The sequence below is a fragment of the Betta splendens genome, chromosome 21 (assembly GCF_900634795.4).
Source record: "Betta splendens chromosome 21, fBetSpl5.4, whole genome shotgun sequence".
NCBI classification, from domain to species: Eukaryota; Metazoa; Chordata; class Actinopteri; order Anabantiformes; family Osphronemidae; genus Betta; species Betta splendens.
In genome coordinates this window covers 3,638,236-3,659,631 of record NC_040899.1, presented here as the reverse complement: position 1 = coordinate 3,659,631, position 21,396 = coordinate 3,638,236, and the positions used below count along the sequence as shown (strand labels likewise).

At 43.6% G+C, this 21,396-nt stretch overlaps 2 protein-coding genes across 3 annotated transcripts in view; both read left to right on the top strand.

The window, feature by feature from the left end:
• Positions 1-5,586, top strand: part of rnf17 (ring finger protein 17) — a 10,916-nt gene extending 5,330 nt beyond the window's left edge. Inside the window, exons 15-35 of the mRNA XM_029136104.2 lie at positions 1-94; positions 184-313; positions 413-569; positions 717-832; positions 1,039-1,156; positions 1,293-1,410; positions 1,491-1,727; positions 1,833-1,980; positions 2,062-2,174; positions 2,391-2,481; positions 2,627-2,748; positions 2,877-3,037; positions 3,152-3,315; positions 3,417-3,536; positions 3,633-3,713; positions 3,929-4,051; positions 4,123-4,179; positions 4,242-4,352; positions 4,466-4,725; positions 4,866-5,052; positions 5,133-5,586. The exon at positions 1-94 is cut by the window's left edge and continues 94 nt beyond it. Coding sequence (XP_028991937.1) covers positions 1-94; positions 184-313; positions 413-569; positions 717-832; positions 1,039-1,156; positions 1,293-1,410; positions 1,491-1,727; positions 1,833-1,980; positions 2,062-2,174; positions 2,391-2,481; positions 2,627-2,748; positions 2,877-3,037; positions 3,152-3,315; positions 3,417-3,536; positions 3,633-3,713; positions 3,929-4,051; positions 4,123-4,179; positions 4,242-4,352; positions 4,466-4,725; positions 4,866-5,052; positions 5,133-5,228 — 2,804 coding nt within the window. The 3' untranslated portion in view covers positions 5,229-5,586. The remainder of the gene's footprint in view (positions 95-183; positions 314-412; positions 570-716; positions 833-1,038; positions 1,157-1,292; positions 1,411-1,490; positions 1,728-1,832; positions 1,981-2,061; positions 2,175-2,390; positions 2,482-2,626; positions 2,749-2,876; positions 3,038-3,151; positions 3,316-3,416; positions 3,537-3,632; positions 3,714-3,928; positions 4,052-4,122; positions 4,180-4,241; positions 4,353-4,465; positions 4,726-4,865; positions 5,053-5,132) is intronic.
• A 6,695-nt stretch (positions 5,587-12,281) lies between these two features.
• Positions 12,282-21,365, top strand: ttf2 (transcription termination factor, RNA polymerase II). 2 transcript variants are annotated; one of them, XM_055505287.1, is made up of 24 exons: positions 12,282-12,694; positions 13,660-13,713; positions 14,033-14,138; positions 14,281-14,367; positions 14,490-14,559; positions 14,693-15,433; positions 15,721-15,841; positions 16,009-16,188; positions 16,281-16,429; positions 16,643-16,724; positions 16,848-16,973; positions 17,055-17,205; positions 17,394-17,499; positions 17,598-17,782; positions 17,873-18,026; positions 18,103-18,194; positions 18,427-18,512; positions 18,725-18,867; positions 18,972-19,151; positions 19,677-19,735; positions 19,882-20,035; positions 20,120-20,202; positions 20,392-20,466; positions 20,578-21,365. In XM_055505287.1, the coding sequence occupies exons 1-24, from the start codon at positions 12,313-12,315 to the stop codon at positions 20,720-20,722; spliced, it is 3,711 nt and encodes a 1,236-aa protein (XP_055361262.1). In that variant the 5' UTR covers positions 12,282-12,312; the 3' UTR covers positions 20,723-21,365. The 2 variants fall into 2 exon arrangements, with proteins under 2 accessions (XP_055361262.1, XP_028991945.1); XM_029136112.3 differs by lacking the exon at positions 12,282-12,694 and having other exon boundaries at positions 13,660-13,777.
• Positions 21,366-21,396: the final 31 nt, after the last annotated feature.

Genomic DNA, 21,396 nt, shown 5'->3' with positions numbered 1-21,396 from the left:
CACTGTTGGTGGACTTAAAGAAAACTCCCATGAACCAAGGCAGTGACATACCCCTCTCTGTCAGAGAGTACCTAGTTTTTATTGAAGTGGCAAGGTATCTGTACAAAATGAATTAGCAACATCCAAACTAAATAAACTTTCTATTTAGAATTTCTTATTATGCACCCACCTCTACACCAACAGGTTTTATTATCCAGTGTCAATGGGCACAATTCCTCTGCTGTATTATCCTCCTGTCCGTCCAAAGATCAACACAGAGCTGAGTGCTGTGGTGTCCCACATCAACAACCCTGCAGACTTCTATGTTCAGTTGGTACCGTAAATGCAGTTTTTGATACCTACAAGCCTATCACTTTTCATCTCTCCATTTAAATGATTTTGTTCCCTCACCCCTTGTCTTTCTGATAACCAGGATGACAACATGGAGTATTTGTTGCTCTCAGTAAAGCTCCAGGAATGTTACAATGCAAAAGCCATGTCTGGAGAGGACCACTATGTTTACTGTCCCATGGAAGGACAAGCTTGTGTTGCTCTGTGTGATGACATGTGGCACAGAGCTGTGGTGAAAGGTAAGGGGTTAGGATATAAACCTAGAACCAAGCATAATGTGGCCTGTTTAGAATGCTAGATGTCTTCTTAAAATGAAAATCTAAATTCTGCAACTGCTGCGCCAATTTCAGTTGAACTTCCTTTTCTCATTAAACGTGTGTGTTTAGGTCAGGAAGAGAGCGGAAAGGTGGAGGTGCAGTATGTAGACTTTGGCAATAAAGAAGTTGTCCCATTCAGTGACTTAAGGACGATCAAGGATGAGTTTTTTGCCCTTCCTTCCATGGTGAGAACACACTGATCTATTTATAAAGTTCCTTTCAAAATAAGCATTGTCTTATATAAGTCTACACATACTGCAAAATATATTGTTCTGGTTGAAGTCATAATTTTTCTGACAATTTATTCACTGAAGTTATGACTTGTACCACTGCTCCGAGTGTAGTAGTATATTTAATATATAATTGGCACATATTCTGTTCTGTTATTTAGGCAATCCACTGCTGTTTGTCTGAGGTGATTCCTCTGGATGAACAGAGCTGGAGTGGCGCCTGCACAGACAGACTGGTCAGCCTTGCTCACAAGAAAGTGGTCACTATTGTGGCAACAGGTAGAAGTCATAGCTGGGATATGTGCATGGATTATATGGCTACACACACAGAGTTAAAGGAGATGCTTGTGCATGTCCAGTATTCAGCATGTATGTATAATACTCTTATATTTGCTAGTACTGTTTTTTTTCCCAGGAATGGTTCCTAGGACGGAGCCTCTACCAGTCAAACTGTTCCAGAGTGGTGTGAATGGGTCACAGGTCAACTTAGCTGAGCTGCTGGTCAGTGAGCAGCTGGCCGGGTTCAAAGAGGGGTGAGACTTGTCCACCTTGTATTTTATTTATAATTTAGGCCAGTTTCATTAAGCATTTCATTTCTACATTTGTCATGCAGAGTTAAATCTGAGCCTTCCACTCCCACTGGTGGTGATTCTGTCATATGGGACTCTCCACTTGAGCTTGGCTCAGAGCAGGAGGATGTTAATGCCCTGGAACAAAATGGCGTTGTGCAGGTTAACTATCAGTTGAGGTTCCCTGCTCAGCTCAAAGACCTAAAAGTCAAAGTCAACCATGTGAACTCACCAAGCAGCTTCTATGTCCAGTTCACCCATCATGATTCCAAGATCAAAAGGTTTGCAGTTAACCTAAACTTTGTTAAAAAAATCTTCAAATAAATACTTGCACGCATATTATAAAGTGTGATACCAAAACTGATGAAGTTTGCTGTGTTGTGCAGGTTACGTGAACAAGTGAAGGCTCAGTGTGGATGTCTGGAGCCCCAAGATGTGGCCTGGAAGGTGGACATGTTCTGTGCTGCTCAAATTAACGGGGTTTGGGAGCGTGGACGGATCTGCTCTGACGTCACATCCAGTGATATTGCAGAGGTCAGACTTCCACGTTTATCATAGTGCAGCCGAACATATTTTTGTCAACACAGCTTATTTTACTTTGTTGGCTGGTGCCAGGTGATGCTCTGTGACCACGGGAGCACGGTGAAGCTTCATGTCAGCAAACTGCAGCCGCTTCCATCCTCATTGGTGGGATCTCTGGCGCTGGAGTGCAGGCTCACTGACATCAGGTTACACACAAGCACCACCTCGCATGAACACACTATCAGTCTGTTCAGCAGAAGTAAAAGACAGGCTATCGGGGAAATGTGTTCCAACTCTGAGTATATATTTCCAGTCACTTGTCATCAAACTGGTAATGCAGTTATTCACACATGGGACGTTGGTTTTTATCTGTCCTGCTTTTTTACGGTCTGTATACTAATACCTAATCTCCTCTCTTTCAGGCCAGCAGGAGGTGTCTCCATCTGGACGGCTACAGCCTGCGACTTGCTCTCCAACTACCTGACTGGAGCCTCTGCTACTGTGACAATCCAGGTTTTACCCTCCTCTCTTTCTTTCATTTACATATTTTCTGTGTCTCTGTGTCACATCACTGCTTTCAGATTGATGTCGTCCTTTTTGTCTTTGTTTGCTTTTGTTTTCTTTGCTGCTGTGACCTAATTTGTGTCTGTGCCACCAGGAGCTGACAGATGAGCGCCCTGTACCCGTCACCCTGTTTTGCTCTAACAAGATTGGACAGTCTGTCAACATGGCAGAGTTCCTTGCCAGTGAGGGCCTCGCCCTTAAGGAACGAAAACCAAGGTCTGTACATCACTTTGTCAACTACCTATTCCTCACAGATGGGTTTTTTTCTTGAAATGCTGCATTTGAAAAACACAAAGTAACTTCTTTGCAACTTCTTCACTTATTTCTCATTCACTCTTCCTTAGTGCTGTTCTTCCGAAACCCGCCCCCCGCACCATTATGTCTGCTGGGAATGTGACGACTTCGTTGTACCTCCCTCCAGAGCTGCCGAGCCACGGTCACATCAAGATCAGTGTTTCTGCTGTTGGTGACGACGGTCTCATTTACGCCAGAACACACGATGCAGGTGCACATAACGTGCCATCATTACTTGGACGTATTGATTTTGCTGCATGACCGATTTAAAAGCAAAGTGGTAAAAGCAGCATGTTGTAAATTAAGAGGCTTCTGTCTGTGTCAGAGCATCAGCTGGAACTGCTCTGTGAGAGGATTCAGCAGAGCATGAAGGCCCTGCCCAGGCAGAAGCCCTACACATGGAAGTCTGTTCAGGGCTGTGCTGTCATTGGCCATGACATGTTGTGGTACAGAGGACAGCTGCTGGAGGTGTTGAGTGGGCACGTTAAGGTCTGGAAAACAAACTCATAAAACATCCAGTGATGTTGTTCACAGGGGATTTAAAGAAGACTGAAAAATTCAAGCTTGTCTTGGTGGTTGTGTGTGGACAGGTACAATATGTGGACTATGGGCTGATAGAGAACATACCAGTGGTACACGTGTACCCCATGCTGCTGTGTGACGATGTCCCTCAGCTCTGTATGCCCTGTCAGCTGCACGCCATCAACCCTGTAAGAGGCTGTGTTTGTGTATTTATCAGTTCATAGAAGCCAAGGAGCCTATTAATGTAGCTCATTACCTTTGGGTTGTTGTGTGTTTGTCTTTAGGTGGGTGGTAAGTGGCAGCCAGATGCAGTAGCCTTAATGAGAAGGGCGGTGCTGAATTGCTGTGTGGACATGCAAGTTATGGTAAAAATCACACTCCGATAATTAACGTATCACATCTGAATGAAAATGGATGTTGGTTATAATCGGTCCTTCCACTGTGTCGTATAGTGGTGTATTGTCAGGTTTCTAAAATTGTTGTAAAAATAATTGGTAGATTAATTCATAACGATATTTGAGTTGAGTTACAGCTGTAGTTTTAATAGTCAGGTAGTTTAATTGTTGTGTTCACACACTAGGAGCTGCCTACTGATCCCAGAAGACCTATCACAGTTGAGCTCTTTCTGGATGGAATTAGTCTCAGCAGGATCCTGTGTCACTATGAACACGCCTTAATGGACCAGAGTGCTGCAGCAAAGAAGGTTTGCGTGTTGTTGTTTTGTTGAAGCAGTGCTGTCATAATTTACTCAGGGCAGCCGGATTCTCTCTGCAGGAACGGCCCGGGATTTCTCTTCCACCTCTTCTGGATGAGTGGGACATCAACACTGAGGTATAACACACACATGAGGTTTTAGCCAAGTCTTAAAGTATTACCACTGATTCTGTTTGCAGGATCTGAGGATCACAGAGGAGCTGGTGCTGGGGCCCTTTGTCTTCCCTAATCTGCCCCAGAAGGGAGAGCAGTTTCAGGTGAAAGTGAAGCATCTGTGCACCCCCAACGAGGTAACTACTAAAGCACCGGTTTTCTGACGACTGAACTCAGCTGAGAACCAACAAATGAAATGCTTTTGCTACATACACATTGTCTGTTTACACTTTGTTCTGGTGTTTTGCAGCTGTTCTTGTGGCCTTTGAGCGGAACCTACGAGGTGGAGGTGGAGGGAGAGACTTTGGATGAAGCTCTGACTACACTCAACGAAAACATCGACAGTCTGCCCAGACTCACTCACTTCTCTCCAGGCAGTCCGTGTCTGGCGGAATACAGTGATGGGAAATATTATCGGGCCAGGCTGGTCAGTGTCACCAGCGTGGAGCCAGTCATGATCCTGGTCCAGCATGTTGACTTTGGCTCCCATGACACTTTGCCCACCAGCAAGTAAGAATTCTACAAACTTCGCAGTCAGTTTCATTCTTATAGTCGACTGGACCTGGTTTGAAAGACTTAATGTCTGTTTCTGTGTAAAGGTAAATTGTCGACTGCGCTCATTGTGTGTTGGTTTGGCCTCGTTCTGTCAGGTTGCGTCAGATGCCAGGCAAAATGCTGCAGTTCCCATTGCGGGCACTTAAGGTCAAAGTTGTCGGCTTCAAGGCTCCGAGAGTCAACACTGAGGAAAACGTGTTGACCTACAGCCCGGCGTGGAGTGTGAAGGCTGCGATGGACATGATCGACCTGCTGCACAGCCACATCACAGCTTTGGTTGTGGTAGGAAACGCACAGACCACTGTAGTGTCTGACCTTCTGTTCAGTGCTTGTACACGACTCCATGTTTTTTTTCTATTCAGTCGACGGAGCCAGAGCTCAAGGTGCAGCTTTACAACAGTGATGGGGAGTTGGTCCACCTGCCTCTGGTGCAGAGTGGATTGGCTGAGCTGGAATGAAGCGGATTAAGAAGACTATTACCTTGGAGTGCCACAGTGGGGACAATTGTGAATTTGTATTATAGTTGTCTGAGCTAAAGTTATATGTTGCAGGTCCAACTAGCTTGTGTTGTTCCAGGTTTCACATCGTTCTGTTTGTAGTCATCTTAATTGAATTCTCTTACTGCTGCTTTTAGTTTTTACTGGCCCCGAGATTTTACGTTGGGTTAGTATTTACTTTCATTGTTCCCATAAAGCAGTGATTTTGTTTTACATACGATCTTGGCTGCTGTGGTAGAGTGAGCTCTAACAGAAACTTTATTTGCTTTAATTGGTTTGAGACGAGGACATGTGGATTAAAGTATTCTGATATTTACCAGTTCAGTGTCTTCTTTGTAATTGACAGGAGCTTCAACTGCAATGTGTACACAAACATCAAATTAAAGACTCATTTCTAGAAAAAAATTTATTTTACAAAAATATACAAGCAACTAATAAATATGTATTTAACATTTTTACAAATTTAAATGATTGCAAATAAACCCTTTACACTCCAGTTTCAGAAGTTCGTTATATGCAGGAGTTAAGTGGAAGTGTAAACGTCACAAATCAAGTATTTCTCTTGTACATGTCATTGTCAGCCACGTTCACCATGTGGCTTTACAAAATTCATACTTGAAGCAGTTGAGTAAAAACATCTGGGCGTTTTACGCTCTGCTGTCTGACGTTACGTTCCCATCTTTGTCCTTAACCCTGAGTCGCCCGTTGGGGTAACGGGTTTCCTGGCGGCCGTCGCTGTACACCGTCTTCGTGGTGCCGTCTGGATACTGCCTCCTCTTGTATTCAGCGGTGTGGATCTCCTTCTGGCCCGTGTTGAACAGGATCTCTTTGGTGCCGTCGCTTGAATAATGAAAGAACATGTCAGTTCAGTTCTGTGGCTTCCTAAGTGTATTAGCATGTGAGGAGTAGCACTCCTGTCTCCATTTGGACAGTAGAGGTCGTACTCACGGGTTGACCTGGATGACGGTCCCGTCCGTCAGCACACTCTCCTCCCTCCCATCAGGGAACAGGTTCTTCACAGTCTGGTCAGGAAATGTAATTTCCTTGCGTCCGTCTGGGAAATGCTTTTCTGAAGCAAACAGAAAACAATTTAATATGAATGATCCTGAGTAATCTTAACGGTGCTGGTTACGCATGACGATCACCACTAGTGACTATAATCTTCCAGCATTCATCTGCTCTCACCTGTCTGGTTGTTGGGGAAGTGCAGCACCTCCATGCCGTCTGAGTATGTGATGTGTGTGGTCCGGGCATCAGCGTAGTAGTAGATCTGGGCAGAGACAAGAAGTTCATCAGATAGTTTGATATCAGACTCCTGCCAAGTTCTCCTGCCTGAAGCAGGTCAGAGTCTACCACCTCTCACCCTTGGTTAATGTTAAGTGAAGGATGTGGATGATTTGTTGTTGACAGATTTGGGAATTTTGCATACACTTGTTCTAAGGATAAGTCTCACCACTGTCTGGTCGGCTGAGATCTGCTTCGTGTCTCCGTTGAAGAAGGTGACTTTCACTGTGAGTCCATCTGCTGAAACCTCCTTTTTGGTCCCGTTGGGGAAGATGATCAGGCGCCTGCCGCCAACCAGGACCTTCTCTGTCTGAATGCACCAGAAGGACCAGAGCTGAGTCACCAGCCTCGAGCTCATTATCAGTCAGTATTTTCTATTTCATATAAATGTCAGAGAAGCATTGAGTATCGACCATCTTCGAAAATGTTTAGTTACTTGGGCAGAATCTACGTACATTTAAGGTCCAAATTTACTGTACACTAAGCCGATAAAATAGTAAAAGTAAGAAGCTATTTCCTAAATAATTTATGCAAATAAATCCTTTTGAATAGTATTTGCCATCATTGGCAGCTATCTGGTGAACCATGACCCAAACCACAAAGAGCAGGAGTCTGAGTGAAAGGGTTGTAAAAGTATTACGGTACTTGGTTTATGCCCATATTGTGGGAAGAAGTACTGAAAAACTGAACAGAATCTTTTTCACCTTCCCATCAGGGTGAGTTATGACCTCCTGGACGGATTCTGGTTCTTCACAGACTTCACTGGGCTCTGGTTCAGTGGGAAGGTCTCTTTCCTACAGAAAGTCAGCGAATGATCAGACATGAGCAGAGGCAGCAGCAGGCCAGGCCTGGGAACCCACTAATCCGTTCTGAACCGGGCCTGTGTCTCTTACTGGAGAACAGCTGCTGGAGCGGTCCTGCTTCGCCGGTTCTTCCGGACTCTCGTTAGCGGGCCGCGGCTGCTCCTCTGTCTTCCTGCCAGGCAACGCGGTTGAGGAGCCTGACGGCCTCCTCAAGCTGCTTTTCATTCCCACTGAAAATGAAAACAATGAAACACTGAGAACAACTGATAAAACAGTGCTGCCGTTACTGAACTGTTCATTAAACTAACGGTAGAGACTAATGCTGAGGTTGGAGGTAAACTAACATTTGCTGTTATTGCTAGAGGTTTGCGTGGAACCCTGAAGCTCAGGAATGGTTATGTGCCGTCTCTGTACCTGTGCCTGTGCCTCCCTGGCTGTCCCTGCTGCTCAGTGGGGGGCTGCTGCTGCTGCTGCTGCCGCCGCCTCCTCTGGAGTCAAGAGGACTCTGAAAACAAGACAGTTTAATTAATGTTCAATTTCAGTCCAGTCAGGAAATCAGGATCATATTATACTTACAGCAAATTTCACTGCTTTGGTCACAGACGACAAACTGGGTCTGTCCCTCATGTTCTTCTCTGCACCAACAGGGTTTTTCTTCAAACTGATATGAAGTTTTTCCAACGTTCGGATCTAAAAATAAACAGATTTTATATAAATAGTATAATAGTAACAGTAAGGTCATTTGCCAAAGCTCAAAGATGCTTTCTGAAATTTTTAAGAAAATGTTCACACTAGGGAACAATTGCTTGTGTGGAGGAAAGATGCTGCTGGTGCAGTTGGTCCAGATCTAGGCACAAAGCACCTTTTCATATTAGGGCTAAACGGGTAAATACCTCCTCCCGGAGAGAACTGTTCTCTTGGCTGAAGAAGCTGATCTGCTGCCGCTGACGGCTGTGGGTGGCGGCCCAGCGACTCTCTTTGCTCCTCAGCTCCTCCTGCAGGGAGCTCACCTGCTGCTTCAGTGCCTGGCGGAGAGCACACATGGGAGGGATGCGGTTTTAGGAACTAGCCAATTAGGCGCGTTCACTCATGTCCACAAAAACATTATTGAAATAATAGGAATCTCTGTGTGGTTGAGTTAGTGCTGACTCCCACCTGGATCTCCTCTCGTCCCTTCTTGTCAGGAATGGCTCTGGCGGCCGACGCATGCTTCTCAAACAGCTTGCGTTCCTTTTGCAGCTTCCTGTTCTCCTCCTTCTTGTACTCTTCAAACTTGGCCATCTCCTGCAGTTTCATCTGCTCAAACTCCAAATGCTCCTTCCTACAAAGTAAAACAGGGACCAATGAACTCTGAACTAAGGATTTTTGCATGTATTCATTAATTTTGAATCCTAAATGAATCCTTACTGACTAATTCAGAAAATCCAGTAAACCTTCACCAAAGACAAAATAAAAATGTCAACTTCTTTTGAAAAGGCAACACTGAACATGCAAAATCAGTCACCTGAGCTCTTCCTGTTTTTCCTGGTTTTCCTGTTGCAGCTTGGTGAGCGCAGCATTTGCCTTCTTAAATCTCTCAATCTCAATCTCCAGCTCAGCCAGTCGCTCCCTCAGCTTTGTGGAGTGGACCTGCTGGCCTGGAGACAAGAAACACATGCAAAAATCTAAAGAATTGCCCACCAACAAAATCCTAAACGGCCTCAGGAAACAGAATCAGCAAGTCTGTGTTTGTAGGTGCAAATTTAACTGTCAGCATAACTGGTCTGTTAAAACTACCTGAGGTCATGCAGAATAAAAATACTGGGCTGTATTTTTCGCTCTTGCCTCACCTGTCTCCTCTACGGTCTTTTTGGGCTCAGCTGCTACTGGATGGGCAGGAGGAAGAAACTGTGGTTCCCTCTGGGTTCTTGGCTTTAGTGAGGGGAACAGTCTCGTCATGAGCTGGGAGGCAGGAGGAGGATGTGGTTCGGGGTTGGCAGACACTGTGACTCTATCCATCTCCACAACTTTGCTCCCTGCAACCTTTCTCAGCAAAGGTCGCACCTGTGGGGAGATGCTACCGGCGGTTGCCGTGGAAACTGAAGTCCCTACTGAACTGTCACTGTCCAGGGCCACCGGCGTGTCCTCCAGGTCGTTCCATGTGTCGTCATCATCAAACACAACCTGCTGCCCGCCTTTGTCCTCTACCACAGTGTTGCTGAGGACACTGTCTGTCTCACCACCATCATCAGCATCAGCATCAGCATCGTCATCGTCGTCATCATCATCCTGTGTCACATCTCTACAGCTGCCCTCGTCCTGGTACGACTGCTTATCGTACGGTGGGTTAGAGTGTTCAGGAAAGCACAGGGTGCCTGGAAACACAACTGTGCTGACCGCCCCTCCCTGATCTGAGCACTCATCTTTGCCTCCGTACACTCCTTCCTTGACCTCCATCCTCTCGTTGTTCTTAAAAGTATCCTCTGGTTTCTGCACCAAAAATCCTTCTGATTTGACAGAAGTGCTTTTACTTTGCCAACCATCAGTACTACGCCTCCGCAGCACCTCCCTGGGAGGTGCCTTGATGGGAGTTGAAGAGAGTCGCCGCTGGTGAAGCCCCCTGGCAGCCTGTAGTCTGTGCTGCCGGTCCATCTGAAGAACCTGCAGTTACAAGACAAGGTTCACCTTCATGTTTTTCACTATAATTGTGTTATATGCCTTAATACAGTGCAAAGAGCAGTGAGCACCTTCATGACGAAGGAGGAGTTGGATGAGAAGGACAGCTCCTCAGCCGCCTGCTCCAGCAGCTCAAACTCTCCCAGCTCCATGCTTTCAAGCTGCTGGTTGCACTCCCAGCGATGGAGCTTCTCCTGGAACGACAACTCATACAGGTCCTGTGGGACTCTGCTTCTCTCTACTGACTCTGCTCTAGACCATCTTTTATCTTGAGCAGAATTCCTCTGATTCTCTGGTTCTCCCAGCGTGCCCACCTGTTTGGTTACAGGATTCGGTTGCATGTTGTGAACCTTAGGTTTTATCGCAGTCCGGGCAGCAGGACCTGTTTTTATGTTATTCGCCTCCTTCCCTTGTCCCAGCTCATGTTGTTTGGTTTGTTTATCCTCTGGGTCAGTTTGAATTGGCACTGGCGCTGCTGTGTTTTGCCTTTGATGACTACCTAGAACTTTAGCTTGAACCATCTTACTCTCAACTGTGATGTCCTGCGGTAATGAACTGCTCCCTCTAAGTTGGTTCTCCTTGTTGAGTGTGGCTGTTTTACGCTGAACAGGAAACCGCTGGTTTGAATTTATGCCACTTCTCTGGATAGAGGCTGGTTCAGAGTTACTGCGAGTGACAACTTTGGCTTTGGGTTGTGATTTGAGGTCTTTCTTCCCAGCTGGTTTTGGTAACGTAGCTTTGCGATGGTTGGTGAATCTGGAAAGGCCCTCGCCTCGCTTCAGAAAGGCCCTCTTAGGAATGGCAGGGACTCCATCTTGGCACTGTTCAAGTGAAGAGAAACAATGTGGAGATGATGTAAATCTGGTTTGTTACATTAAAGGCCTAAGATGTTAAAGCTTCTTGGATAGCACCATTAGGCAGAAGCACAAATTGGAACGACTATATATTACAATGATTCAATATCACATCCTGTACAGTGACCTTAAGAACATTAAAACCTTTCCACGCTGCGTTTAAGAAACGCTGGCTGATAATTAGCGCTAATGTTAATTTTTGACCTGTTGCATCTGGGCAGACTTTAGCCGCTCCTCCTCCAGCCTCAGCTGCTCCTCCAACAGCTCCTCAAATGTCTGCTTCTGGCCACCAATACCAGGCTGTATCGGTCTGGAGAGAATAAATCATTCATACTGTAGATATAAGTCAACAAACACAAAACAGTAAACGCCTCACTGGCTCCGATTGTCCAAAGACAGATTTACCGGTCACTGAAGTCTTCCTCTTTTTTTCTGCTGTCTTTAGTTATAGCCACAGTACTACTTGGTTTTAATGTATGACTGTGAAAACTGGTATCAACACTCTGTCCTTCATCGTCTCCTCTAGACCTCCACACACCTGTGAGGAAACAGTTATAATTCAACACAAAAGTGATTTATTTTTAAAATGTATAAAAAAAAACACTTTCTTACTCTCTATTTTGTCATCCAGGTCCTTATAATCCTGATATTGTTGCAGTTGCTCCTGTCCCGCTGAGAGATGCCGCTCCTGCTCAAGGATGCACTGGGAGCCTTGTGGGACTAAAGGGAAGTTTACAGTTGGGTTCACTTGGGGATGTAGAGAGTCTTCATCCCATTCTGCTCCTGAGACTTCTGAGGTATTGTGAAACAATGTGTGAATCCAGGTAAACACATAAAACAGAAATTAGAAGTTGTGGTAAACAAATACACATTTTTCTCCAGGTTCTTCATTTAAAGTGATTCCAGTTAACACGTGTGGTCGTAGTCTTCTCTCTGTCTTACCCCCAGTGCTGTGCTGGGATGCATCCATCATTCCCAGCAGCCCCTGGTGCTCCTCCTGAAGACAAAGCAGCTCCTCCAGCTGATGAGCTTTCAGCTGCTCCTGCATGTGCTGTTGCCATTTTTTTAGCTGAACAACAATACAAAACATTACACTTAAATAAGCTTCTCTTACCCAGACTTTAATGACATATCAGAAACACTACACTAGAATGGATTAAAGGATTAAAGCTCACAAATGACAAAACACATCTAACAATTCTATACAATAAAACATTTTTATTTGGTTGAATTATTATTATTATGATAATTTGGTGGAATTATCATAATGATAATAAAAAATGAAATTAAAATATATAAATTTAAAAAAAATCAACAGATGTCTTTGAGCTGGGCACTGTAAATACACATTCTCAGTAGCAACACACCACATCAAGGTATCTGTTCAGGTAAGTGGCTATCTGGAATACTCTGAAATGTAAAAATATCCATACCTGCTCTAGTTTCATCATGAGGGGTGTGTCCTTCGTTTTGCCTGTCATCTCATACAGACTGTCCACCTGTCCGCTGGACAACCTTGTGGAAACAGCACAGGGACCATTCACTGGTGTAGCCGCACCAGGGCCCTCTCCTCCCGGCACCAGTGAACAACGATCCACATTAACACAGCTGCTGTCTGCGGACGTAGGCAAAGGGGCGAAGTCGGAGGCGAATGAGTCGTTTGGCTCAAGTGGCACGGATCCCACAGAGATGTGCTGCAGGGACCCGGACAAGTCCGGGCAAGGGTTCAGGATCACCCCGGCTCTGGTGCTACTTGGCATCCACCGGGCCAAGAAGTCGGTCTGCGAGAGCCGATGCTCAGCTGGAGATGACATGATGATCGCGCTGTCAGGCAGGTCTCGCTAATCCTGGATTTCAAAGGCAGATTATGGTGACAAGATAAGGGTTAATCACGCCATAAATAACACAGTCGAACACTTGCAACGGTTACTATAATAAGCATCTGGCTTTGTCTGGTTCAGCGAAAGATTAGCATGTCACCGGCTACGCGTTCGGTGTCAATGGACGTTTGGAGAAAAACAATTTTAATGTAGATAGGAATGAAAATGATAAAGACGCTCGGTGACAACAATAATTAAATCTATCAATGAATCTATCTCTCAGTCTGGTCGAAACACTAATGTGCTGGATCAAACGTAGGTAGGTTTTCGGTTAATTTAAAAGGCTCCAGGTGAAGGTTACGCGTCTGTTGTTAGCTGGCTACGTTTTAACGTACGCGATACACAAAGTTTTCAACAAACACAACACTTACAGCTACAAAGACGATAATTTCAACAACATAGTTAACACATCAAAACAAACGTGGATTTACCTGTTACACAAGATAAATTAAGCGCTGCTCAGAAATAACACACACATAATGGACAAAAGTTTCGAAGCCTGCCGCCATATCAAAACAAAGCCCGCGAGAGTTAAAACAACTACAAACCTGTCGTTGCATTCTGGGTGATGTAGTTATTGTAATTTGCTACCGTTATTTAAGTTAAAGTTTTTATATGAAAACTATAATAAATAAAACTGTTTTCTAAGATAATAAGTGAGTTTTAATTCAAGTAAAATTTGGGGATTTTTTTTCTTAATTTTATATCCGGTTGAATTGCTGCTGGGTGAATATTTTCACACTAATATTTTTAGAGTAAATATAATCTGCCTTACTACGCATATTTCATTGTAATTACATAATAATTTTTAGTTTTGTATATTTTGAATTTACTAAATACGTTGTTATGTTTGCATTCAGTATAGACACACGTATTTTATAATGAACTCATTTGCCGTTTACTTTTATGCTCACAGTCCGGTACCGGAAGCGGCTGGGATTGGACTATCTGAAAATACAGGACTTTACATGTAAGCAACTGAAATTAAGCGAAAATTGTCATCACTATGGAAAAGATTTTATGTGATGCTCACGGTAAGTCACTAATCACTTTTATGAAATCAAATCAAAAGTTAGATGTCGTAAGTTTATCTAAATCTCTACAAATCGTACTTACGTTTTATTTTCTCCTACATGTGCCGGCTGCTGACCGCCGTTAATGATTAGCATAACGTAACATGACCTGTGTAACTAACAAGCATACAAGCAAACATATTTTTAACACTAGCATGCCTACAGCTAGTTTACACTTGTTATTTACCTAATCTTGTTCTCTATGTCCTCGTGTAGGCGGTGTTTGTATGTTAAAAACTGGCGTCAAAGATGGGCCAAATAAAGGCAGGAGCTTCTACGTCTGCGTTGATAAGCAAGGTTGTGATTTCAACCAGATGACCAGGTATTCACGTCATTGGGGTCACACACTTTCTCTGTTCAACAGATCCCCTGTGCATAGAAATGTGAAGAGTGTAGTAAGAAATGCAAAGATGTGATGTATCCTGGGACGTGTGGTGTTATAATGTGCCTCTGTGTTTCTCTAGCATCCCACCATCCCACTGTCTGTGTCATGAAGACTCTATGGTGGAACTCCAAGCTCTCACCTACAGTCCAGAACAGCAGAGCCACATGTGAGTTTATGAGCCAAAACAAGCTGAGTTTTCTTTTGAAAGTCAGACCATATAACTTTGGAGATTAAACGTAGAAAATAACTTTAGTTTTATTGATTTGCTCTAACTTCTATTATCTCCAGGTTATTCTACAGGTGTATTCTAGGTAAAAAAGCTGGACGGAAATGGTGTGGAAATGTCCCATGGACTGCAGTAAGATAGTACTCAAATTTCAGCTTACTTCCCCTTTATTATTACATAGTCAAACTAACAGTATCACGAGCAGTACATAAATATCAACTTACATAAACATTATTAAAATGTCTGTTTTCTTCTGTCATTCCAGCCAGAAAAAGAAAACCATAACCCTAAATATCACATCCAGGCAAAACCCTCATGCCTGCCATCTGTACGAAATCCTTTTAAGGCCCCTGCCAAGACAGATAAGGAGTCTGATTGGAGAACGATGCAGTGTGGTGGAGCTGATGATAAAGTGCAAGGAAAGAAAGACAGTGGTCACAAAGGTGGAGACAAAGAAAGTTATCAGAAAGAAAATGATGAAATGTTAGGTGCAGGACTAGAGAAAGATATGCTGAATTCATCTGATACATACAGAGGTAAACCACTTCCCTCAGGAATGAAAGTAAAGAAGAGTGTCTCAAGTGAGGACGCAACTATCCCCAAACCTAAGAGTGTGGAAAATGTTGCAGAGAAGGTGCAAGAGAAGGCTAAAGAGAGCCACACTGAGCATGAAGAAGTAGATAAAATCACAGCAAAACCGGTCGGAAGGGAGAGTGCCTATAAATTTGTACCCAGCAGCAGCACCCAGGCTTCCAGAGGCTCTGATACCACAAAGCCCAAATCTAACAAAGATGAATCCAATGACACCAGAAACCTACAAGATGATGATGATGATGTCATTGTGGTGTCAGTAAAGAACGCTACACAGAAAACTCCCCCTCTTACTGCTGTTCAGAAAACACTGACCAATTTCCCAGGATTTCAGCCAGCTGCTAAGTTCAAAGTTCCGCAGCAAAATCCCAAAGGGTTACACAGCCTGCTGACGTCACAGCTCCGACAGAAAAAGGTGAGTGGAGGCTACTTGAAAATACAGGTAGCTATTTGGTCAGTTCTTCAAACTCTGCATTTAACTATCAGATCTTGATTTCATTTAGAATCTACTTGACATGTTTTAGTTTAGACAATCATAAATCTACCACAGACCTGTGGCCTGTCTACTGCAATGTTTGGGAATCAGAAATCAAATATGGTTTTGTTTTAAATCTATTACAGAGGTTTAATATTTTTATGTGTTTCTTGGTGTCAGTAGTTTTTTATGACACTATTCTCTTATCATATTTGTTCTCCTGAAAGGCAACTTTGTCTTCAGTGAATGTGGAAGCTCTGCCAGATAAAGGAGAGAGACTGAGAACCCAGGTTAAGGAGCTGGAGGACGCACTGGATTCTCTGAGCCTCAATGCTGCTTCTCAGCTTGGTAACGATCGCATTTCAACAATTTAATTCCTCTTCATTTACAAAGCATCACTCCAGCTGCTAATTATCAGAGCAATTTACAGTGAAAATTCCCAGGATGACAGCACTTCAGATATGTGAAGAACACCACTAAGACCTGCAAATTTAATATTCCAACCCATTTCCTAGAGTCTGAGGGAGAATGCAGCAGCAGCGACATTGGTCCATGTAGCAGCCAGGTCAACCCATTCTGCCGACAGGGTGGCACTGTACTGCTCCCTGCTCCTCCAGCCCCAGGTTCCTCCCAGCACCAAGCCTCCAGGTCCCTGGGTATACAGTTAAGCCAGGGTCACAACCAGATGTATGGAGGTAGGCTCCATGATACCGTCTAGTATTTGGTGCTGTATTGCATTATTTATATTTATATAAGTATCCTAATGCCAAGTGCTTAATATTTACAGCAAACCAGGCCTTTTATGGTGGACGGATGACTGAGGACCGTCTACTGGCAGTAAAAAACGCCACCTGCGAGGCCATTGACCACTTACATAAATCCCTTGAGTCCTGTCCTGACCCTGAGACTGAAGCCCCAGACCCTAAGGGCATCAAGGTTGTAATTAATAGTCTGGTTTTACCTTCACATGGAGATATCTGACACACCTAATCACACATTTACAAACCCCATGGAATGATTTAAATCATTTGTTGATTTTGAGATTCAGATTCAGACATTCCATCCACTTACTTGACTTTATGACAGGGACAGAGCTCCTCTTAAAATCCTCTTGACCTTAATGCAGTCGTCTTATCGTTGCTTGATCAGGTGCAACTATTGGCTCATCAGAAAAGAGCTTTGGCCTGGCTGCTCTGGAGAGAAGCCCAGAATCCCTGTGGAGGAATTTTGGGTAGGCCCACAGTCTTGACTCCTTTGGCTTTTAAGCACTTACACACTGATAAATGAAGTGTCGTTTAAATGAAGCTTCACTATATAGTTTTTATTTAATCATTTTTGGTTTTGTTTTTATTAGCGGACGACATGGGCCTGGGAAAAACACTGACTATCATTTCTCTCATACTGGCTAAGAATTCCAAGGCAAAAGAGAAAGATGATAAAAAGGAAGAGAAGAAGCTGGAGAAATGGCTCTCCAAAACCGGTGAGTGAATTTACCTTAGTACCGTCCGATCAAATGCAGTCTAAGTTAAATGTGCCTTTTTTGTTTTTTGTCGTCATCCAGACTCCAGCCTTGTGGTTTCTGGAGGAACACTGATCATCTGCCCTGCCTCCCTGATCCACCACTGGAAGAAGGAGATTGAGAAGCACGTGAAGGCAGGGAAGCTCACAGTGTACCTATACCACGGGCCCAACCGAGAGAAAAGTGCCAAACTGTGAGACAACCATGAAAGCCTTCACATGTTTCCATCATTATGGTTTTCACTTTTGAAGCTGTAGTTACACCAGTTTTGTTGACAGACAAAACACAACTAACTAACTAACTAACTAACTAACTAACTAACTAACTAACTAGCTAACTTTTTGTTATCTTATTCTAATCTGTTCTCTGTCTTCACCCCAGCTTGGCTGAGTATGACGTGGTTGTGACGACATACAGTTTAGTATCTAAGGAGGTTCCTGTCCAGAAGGAGGAGGCTGAGAAGCCCGTGACAGATGCTGACGATGTGGTACACATCTTGTATTCACGACTTCAGCAGCAGTTTTCGGCTGCAGTGCTAAGGCCAGAAACTATTGCCTAATTCGTCTTTGTCATTTCTTCTCTCAGCCCTCAGGCTCCGCGCCTCTGCTGCGAGTGGCCTGGTCCCGTGTGGTTCTCGATGAAGCCCACAACATAAAAAACCCCAAAGTGCAGACTTCCATGGCAGTGTGTAGGCTGAGGGCTCGTTCCCGCTGGGCGGTCACTGGTACACCCATCCAGAACAACCTGCTGGACATGTACTCACTGCTCAAGTAAGACCCTAACACATGTCCCAACCTTGGAGAAGCACTATGGAGTATGTAGTCAAGCTTGAGTGTTCACTGCCCACCTCTGTTTGTCAGGTTTCTGCATTGTGCTCCGTTTGACGAGTACAAACTATGGAAAGCTCAAGTAGACAACGGCTCTAAACGAGGCAGAGAGAGACTCAACATCCTGACGAGGACTCTGCTGCTCCGGCGAACCAAAGACCAGCTGGACTCCACAGGGAAACCATTGGTACGCATAGTTAACCTTATAGCAAGCACACGCTTTTGTGGCGTTTACTATTGATCCTGACCTGAAATGTTTTCAGGTCTCTCTTCCTGATCGGACCTGCGAGGTGCATCGCATCAAACTTTCAGAGGATGAGAAGGCTGTGTATGATGTGGTCTTTGACCAGTCCAGGTAACTTAGTTCATTTTTACTTCTTTTAGACGTTCATGCAAAATGTATATTGTGCCTTCTCCTCTATTATTTTCTAAGATCCTTTTAGATTAGTAGGAAATGAAGTATGTTTCTATTTTAATAATGGGTAATTACTATAATAGCCTCACAGTTTTCTTATGGGGTCTTATTCTGTATTTAACTTAGATGTTTAAACGAAATAAAGGATTCAACTTGTACATTTTTGTCTTAGATCCACTCTGCAGAACTACCTGAAAAGACACGACGGAAATGACCTGAACAAGGGGAAACCGTCTGGTTCCAACCCTTTTGACAAAGGTCAGATATCCGCTAGTCCTTATTCTACCTTCTTCTTGCAGGTGTGACTGGTGTTTTACTGTTTTAGCTCATTTATTGCTAAATCTCATCCTTCTCTCACTAATTTGTAGGAAGATTAGCGAGATGATACCTTTTGACAAGTGTTGTGTGTGTATATAATGGGCTTTGCCTTTGATGTACCTCATGCCTGTGCCTATGACTTTCCTCTCCAGTGGCACAAGAGTTTGGTATGTCCCAGGCCGACCCTGCTGTATCGAATTCCAAACCGGCCCAGCAGGTGTCCAGCACCGTCCACATCCTCTCCCTGTTGCTGCGACTCAGACAGTGCTGCTGTCACCTGTCCCTCCTTAAAAAGGCATTCACATACATCCACACTGCCAAGACACCACCAGCTTCAGATCGCAGATTTAACCTTAATTAGAAATGCTCACATATTTTTCCCCTTTTCTATTATCTCAGACTCTGGACTCATCAGAGCTGCAGGGCGATGGGATTGTCTTGTCTCTGGAGGAGCAGCTCAACGCTTTGTCACTCTCCTCCAGCCCTGCACCATCAGGCCCTGACCCCAAAGACACTGTGGCCCTTAATGGCACTCGCTTCCCCTCAAAGCTGTTTGAGGATACCAGTGAGAGCACCAAGGTGGGCATTCAGCATGGTCAGCACACTACATGCATTATTTTGCTTTTAATTTGATTTGCTAAGGGATCCTATTAAGTTTTACAACATCATGTGACTTGTTTAGAGTTCTTTGTTGTTGTAGTTCTTAGCAGTCTCCACTGGAGGGCAGTGAAGCTAAAGGTCCATAATGCCATTAGTTATAGCCTTTTCATGTGCAAGAAGAAGCTGTGGGTAAAGAGATTTGGCAGCACGAGTGGTGGTTTTACAGCAATCGGTTTAGCTGTTATTGCCTATGATCATGCTTTAGAGGTTGTGTCATAGAACAAAAATATACCGCAGTGTGTTGCTGCCTATTTGTGGGAAATAAAAGGCTGTTTATTGGGAATGTTGAATTGATTTTGAAAAATGGAGCAAACAAACCTTTCAGATCAGGATGCGAAAGACATGCCCTGCACTGAAGCATTTCTCATCTTATGAGTAGTTGAAACCTTTAGTGGGACAGGTTTTATTTTGAAATTTTCAACATGAACAAATTCTTCTGTCTAGATTTCTGCCATTATGACAGAGCTGAAGGCAATCAAACACAAGGATAGCGATCAGAAAAGGTAAAATTAATGTTGTTTTTCTGGGTATTTCCTAAAATTTATTTTATTTTATTTAGTTCACTCAGTGGCTGCTCTGACTACTGATTTAATAATAGAAATGTACTGCTGTGTAATCCACGTGTCCCCTTCTGGCTGACAATGCATAGTGTGATCGTGTCCCAGTGGACCAGCATGCTGCACATTGTTGCAGTTCATCTGAAGAGATTGGGCCTGAGATACGGCGTTATTGATGGTACGGTCAACCCCAAACGTCGGATGGACCTGGTGGAAGAATTCAACACTAACCCTAAAGGACCACAGGTAAATGAAGATACAAACTCAACAATTCAAAATCAACAGATTGTGAAAGTAGAATTCCTACTAATTTCTGGCTCTCTGATAAAGGTGATGCTGGTTTCACTTTGTGCTGGAGGTGTTGGACTCAATCTCATTGGTGGAAATCATCTGTTTCTCATTGACATGCACTGGTGAGACACGCTGGCATTCACAAAACCAAACTCTGTAGCTGCTTTTGGCATTTTTAATTTAACTTACTCGTGATGCCCTGACTTTTCGTTCAGTTTAAACTGTGGTCCCTGTTTTGAAGTGACTAGTAACAAAAACAACACAGAATCTGAAATGCTTCTAATCCTGTACTAAATGCTGAACACTGACAGGAACCCAGCTTTAGAGGATCAGGCATGTGACCGAATCTACAGAGTTGGGCAGAGAAAGGATGTCACCATCCACAGGTAATGAATCATCAGAACATTGCTGCATCAGACCAAGTTACCTAAAGCATCTCAAATTCCTGTAAAGAGATTAAAAGTTTATTTCCATTTTTCTAATGCATGTGTTTCCAGGTTCATGTGTGATGACACAGTGGAGGAGAAGATTTCCACATTGCAGGCAAAGAAGAAGGAGCTGGCCCACAACGTGCTGTCAGGAACAGGAAGCACTTTGACCAAGCTTTCCCTGGCTGATCTTAGGATCATTTTTGGTGTCTGAGATGTTAAAAAATGAGAAGATGCTGTCAAAACCACTGATAACAGTCTAGCTGATCAACACAGTTTAAGGTTTGGGGTAATTTAAAAATGATAAATCCCCTTTAATCTGAGCTAATGAGAACCGTTTTTACCCCCTTAGAGTTTCTGTGTTGTGTGTCCTGCCTTACTTTGTCCAGTGGTTTCTTTTCTGCTTTAAAACACGGTATTGGAATATTATATGTTCACTAAGATATGAGCTGCTACTAAGTGATTTAATCCACTTGATATTAGAAAGGTTTCATTTGTTGCTCCAAAATTGGTCAGAAAAGAGAAAATCCTAAATATGTTTATTCTTTGAAATTATAACACAACTTATGTTTGCAAAATACATATCTATATACTGCTTTACTTGTTTGTCTATACTTAGGTTTTGCTTATTGCGATTCTGTTTATGTGAGTGATGAATGAATGAGATGAGATATTTGTTTTCTTACCTCAGGTTAAATTAGTTACTGTTACTGCAATTTCATGTAGCTTTATTAGAGTGAAGCATATGTTTTCTCTTCTGTCATCATTGGATATTCATGTAGCATATTGGTGTTATGTGTTGAAGTTTGAATAAATACAGGTAATGCAAGTTATAGAAAATAAAGTGAGTGCCTTGATATTATATTTCACAATGTAGATTTCCTGATA

Excerpts from the sequence above, each read along its gene's own strand:
- ttf2 (XM_055505287.1), top strand. The coding sequence starts at position 12,313 with ATGAGGGGTGTGTCCTTCGTTTTGCCTGTCATCTCATACAGACTGTCC. Across the intron at positions 16,974-17,054 it reads GAAATGGCTCTCCAAAACCG|ACTCCAGCCTTGTGGTTTCT; the intron begins GTGAGTGAATTT and ends GTCGTCATCCAG. Across the intron at positions 20,467-20,577 it reads AAGGATGTCACCATCCACAG|GTTCATGTGTGATGACACAG; the intron begins GTAATGAATCAT and ends ATGTGTTTCCAG.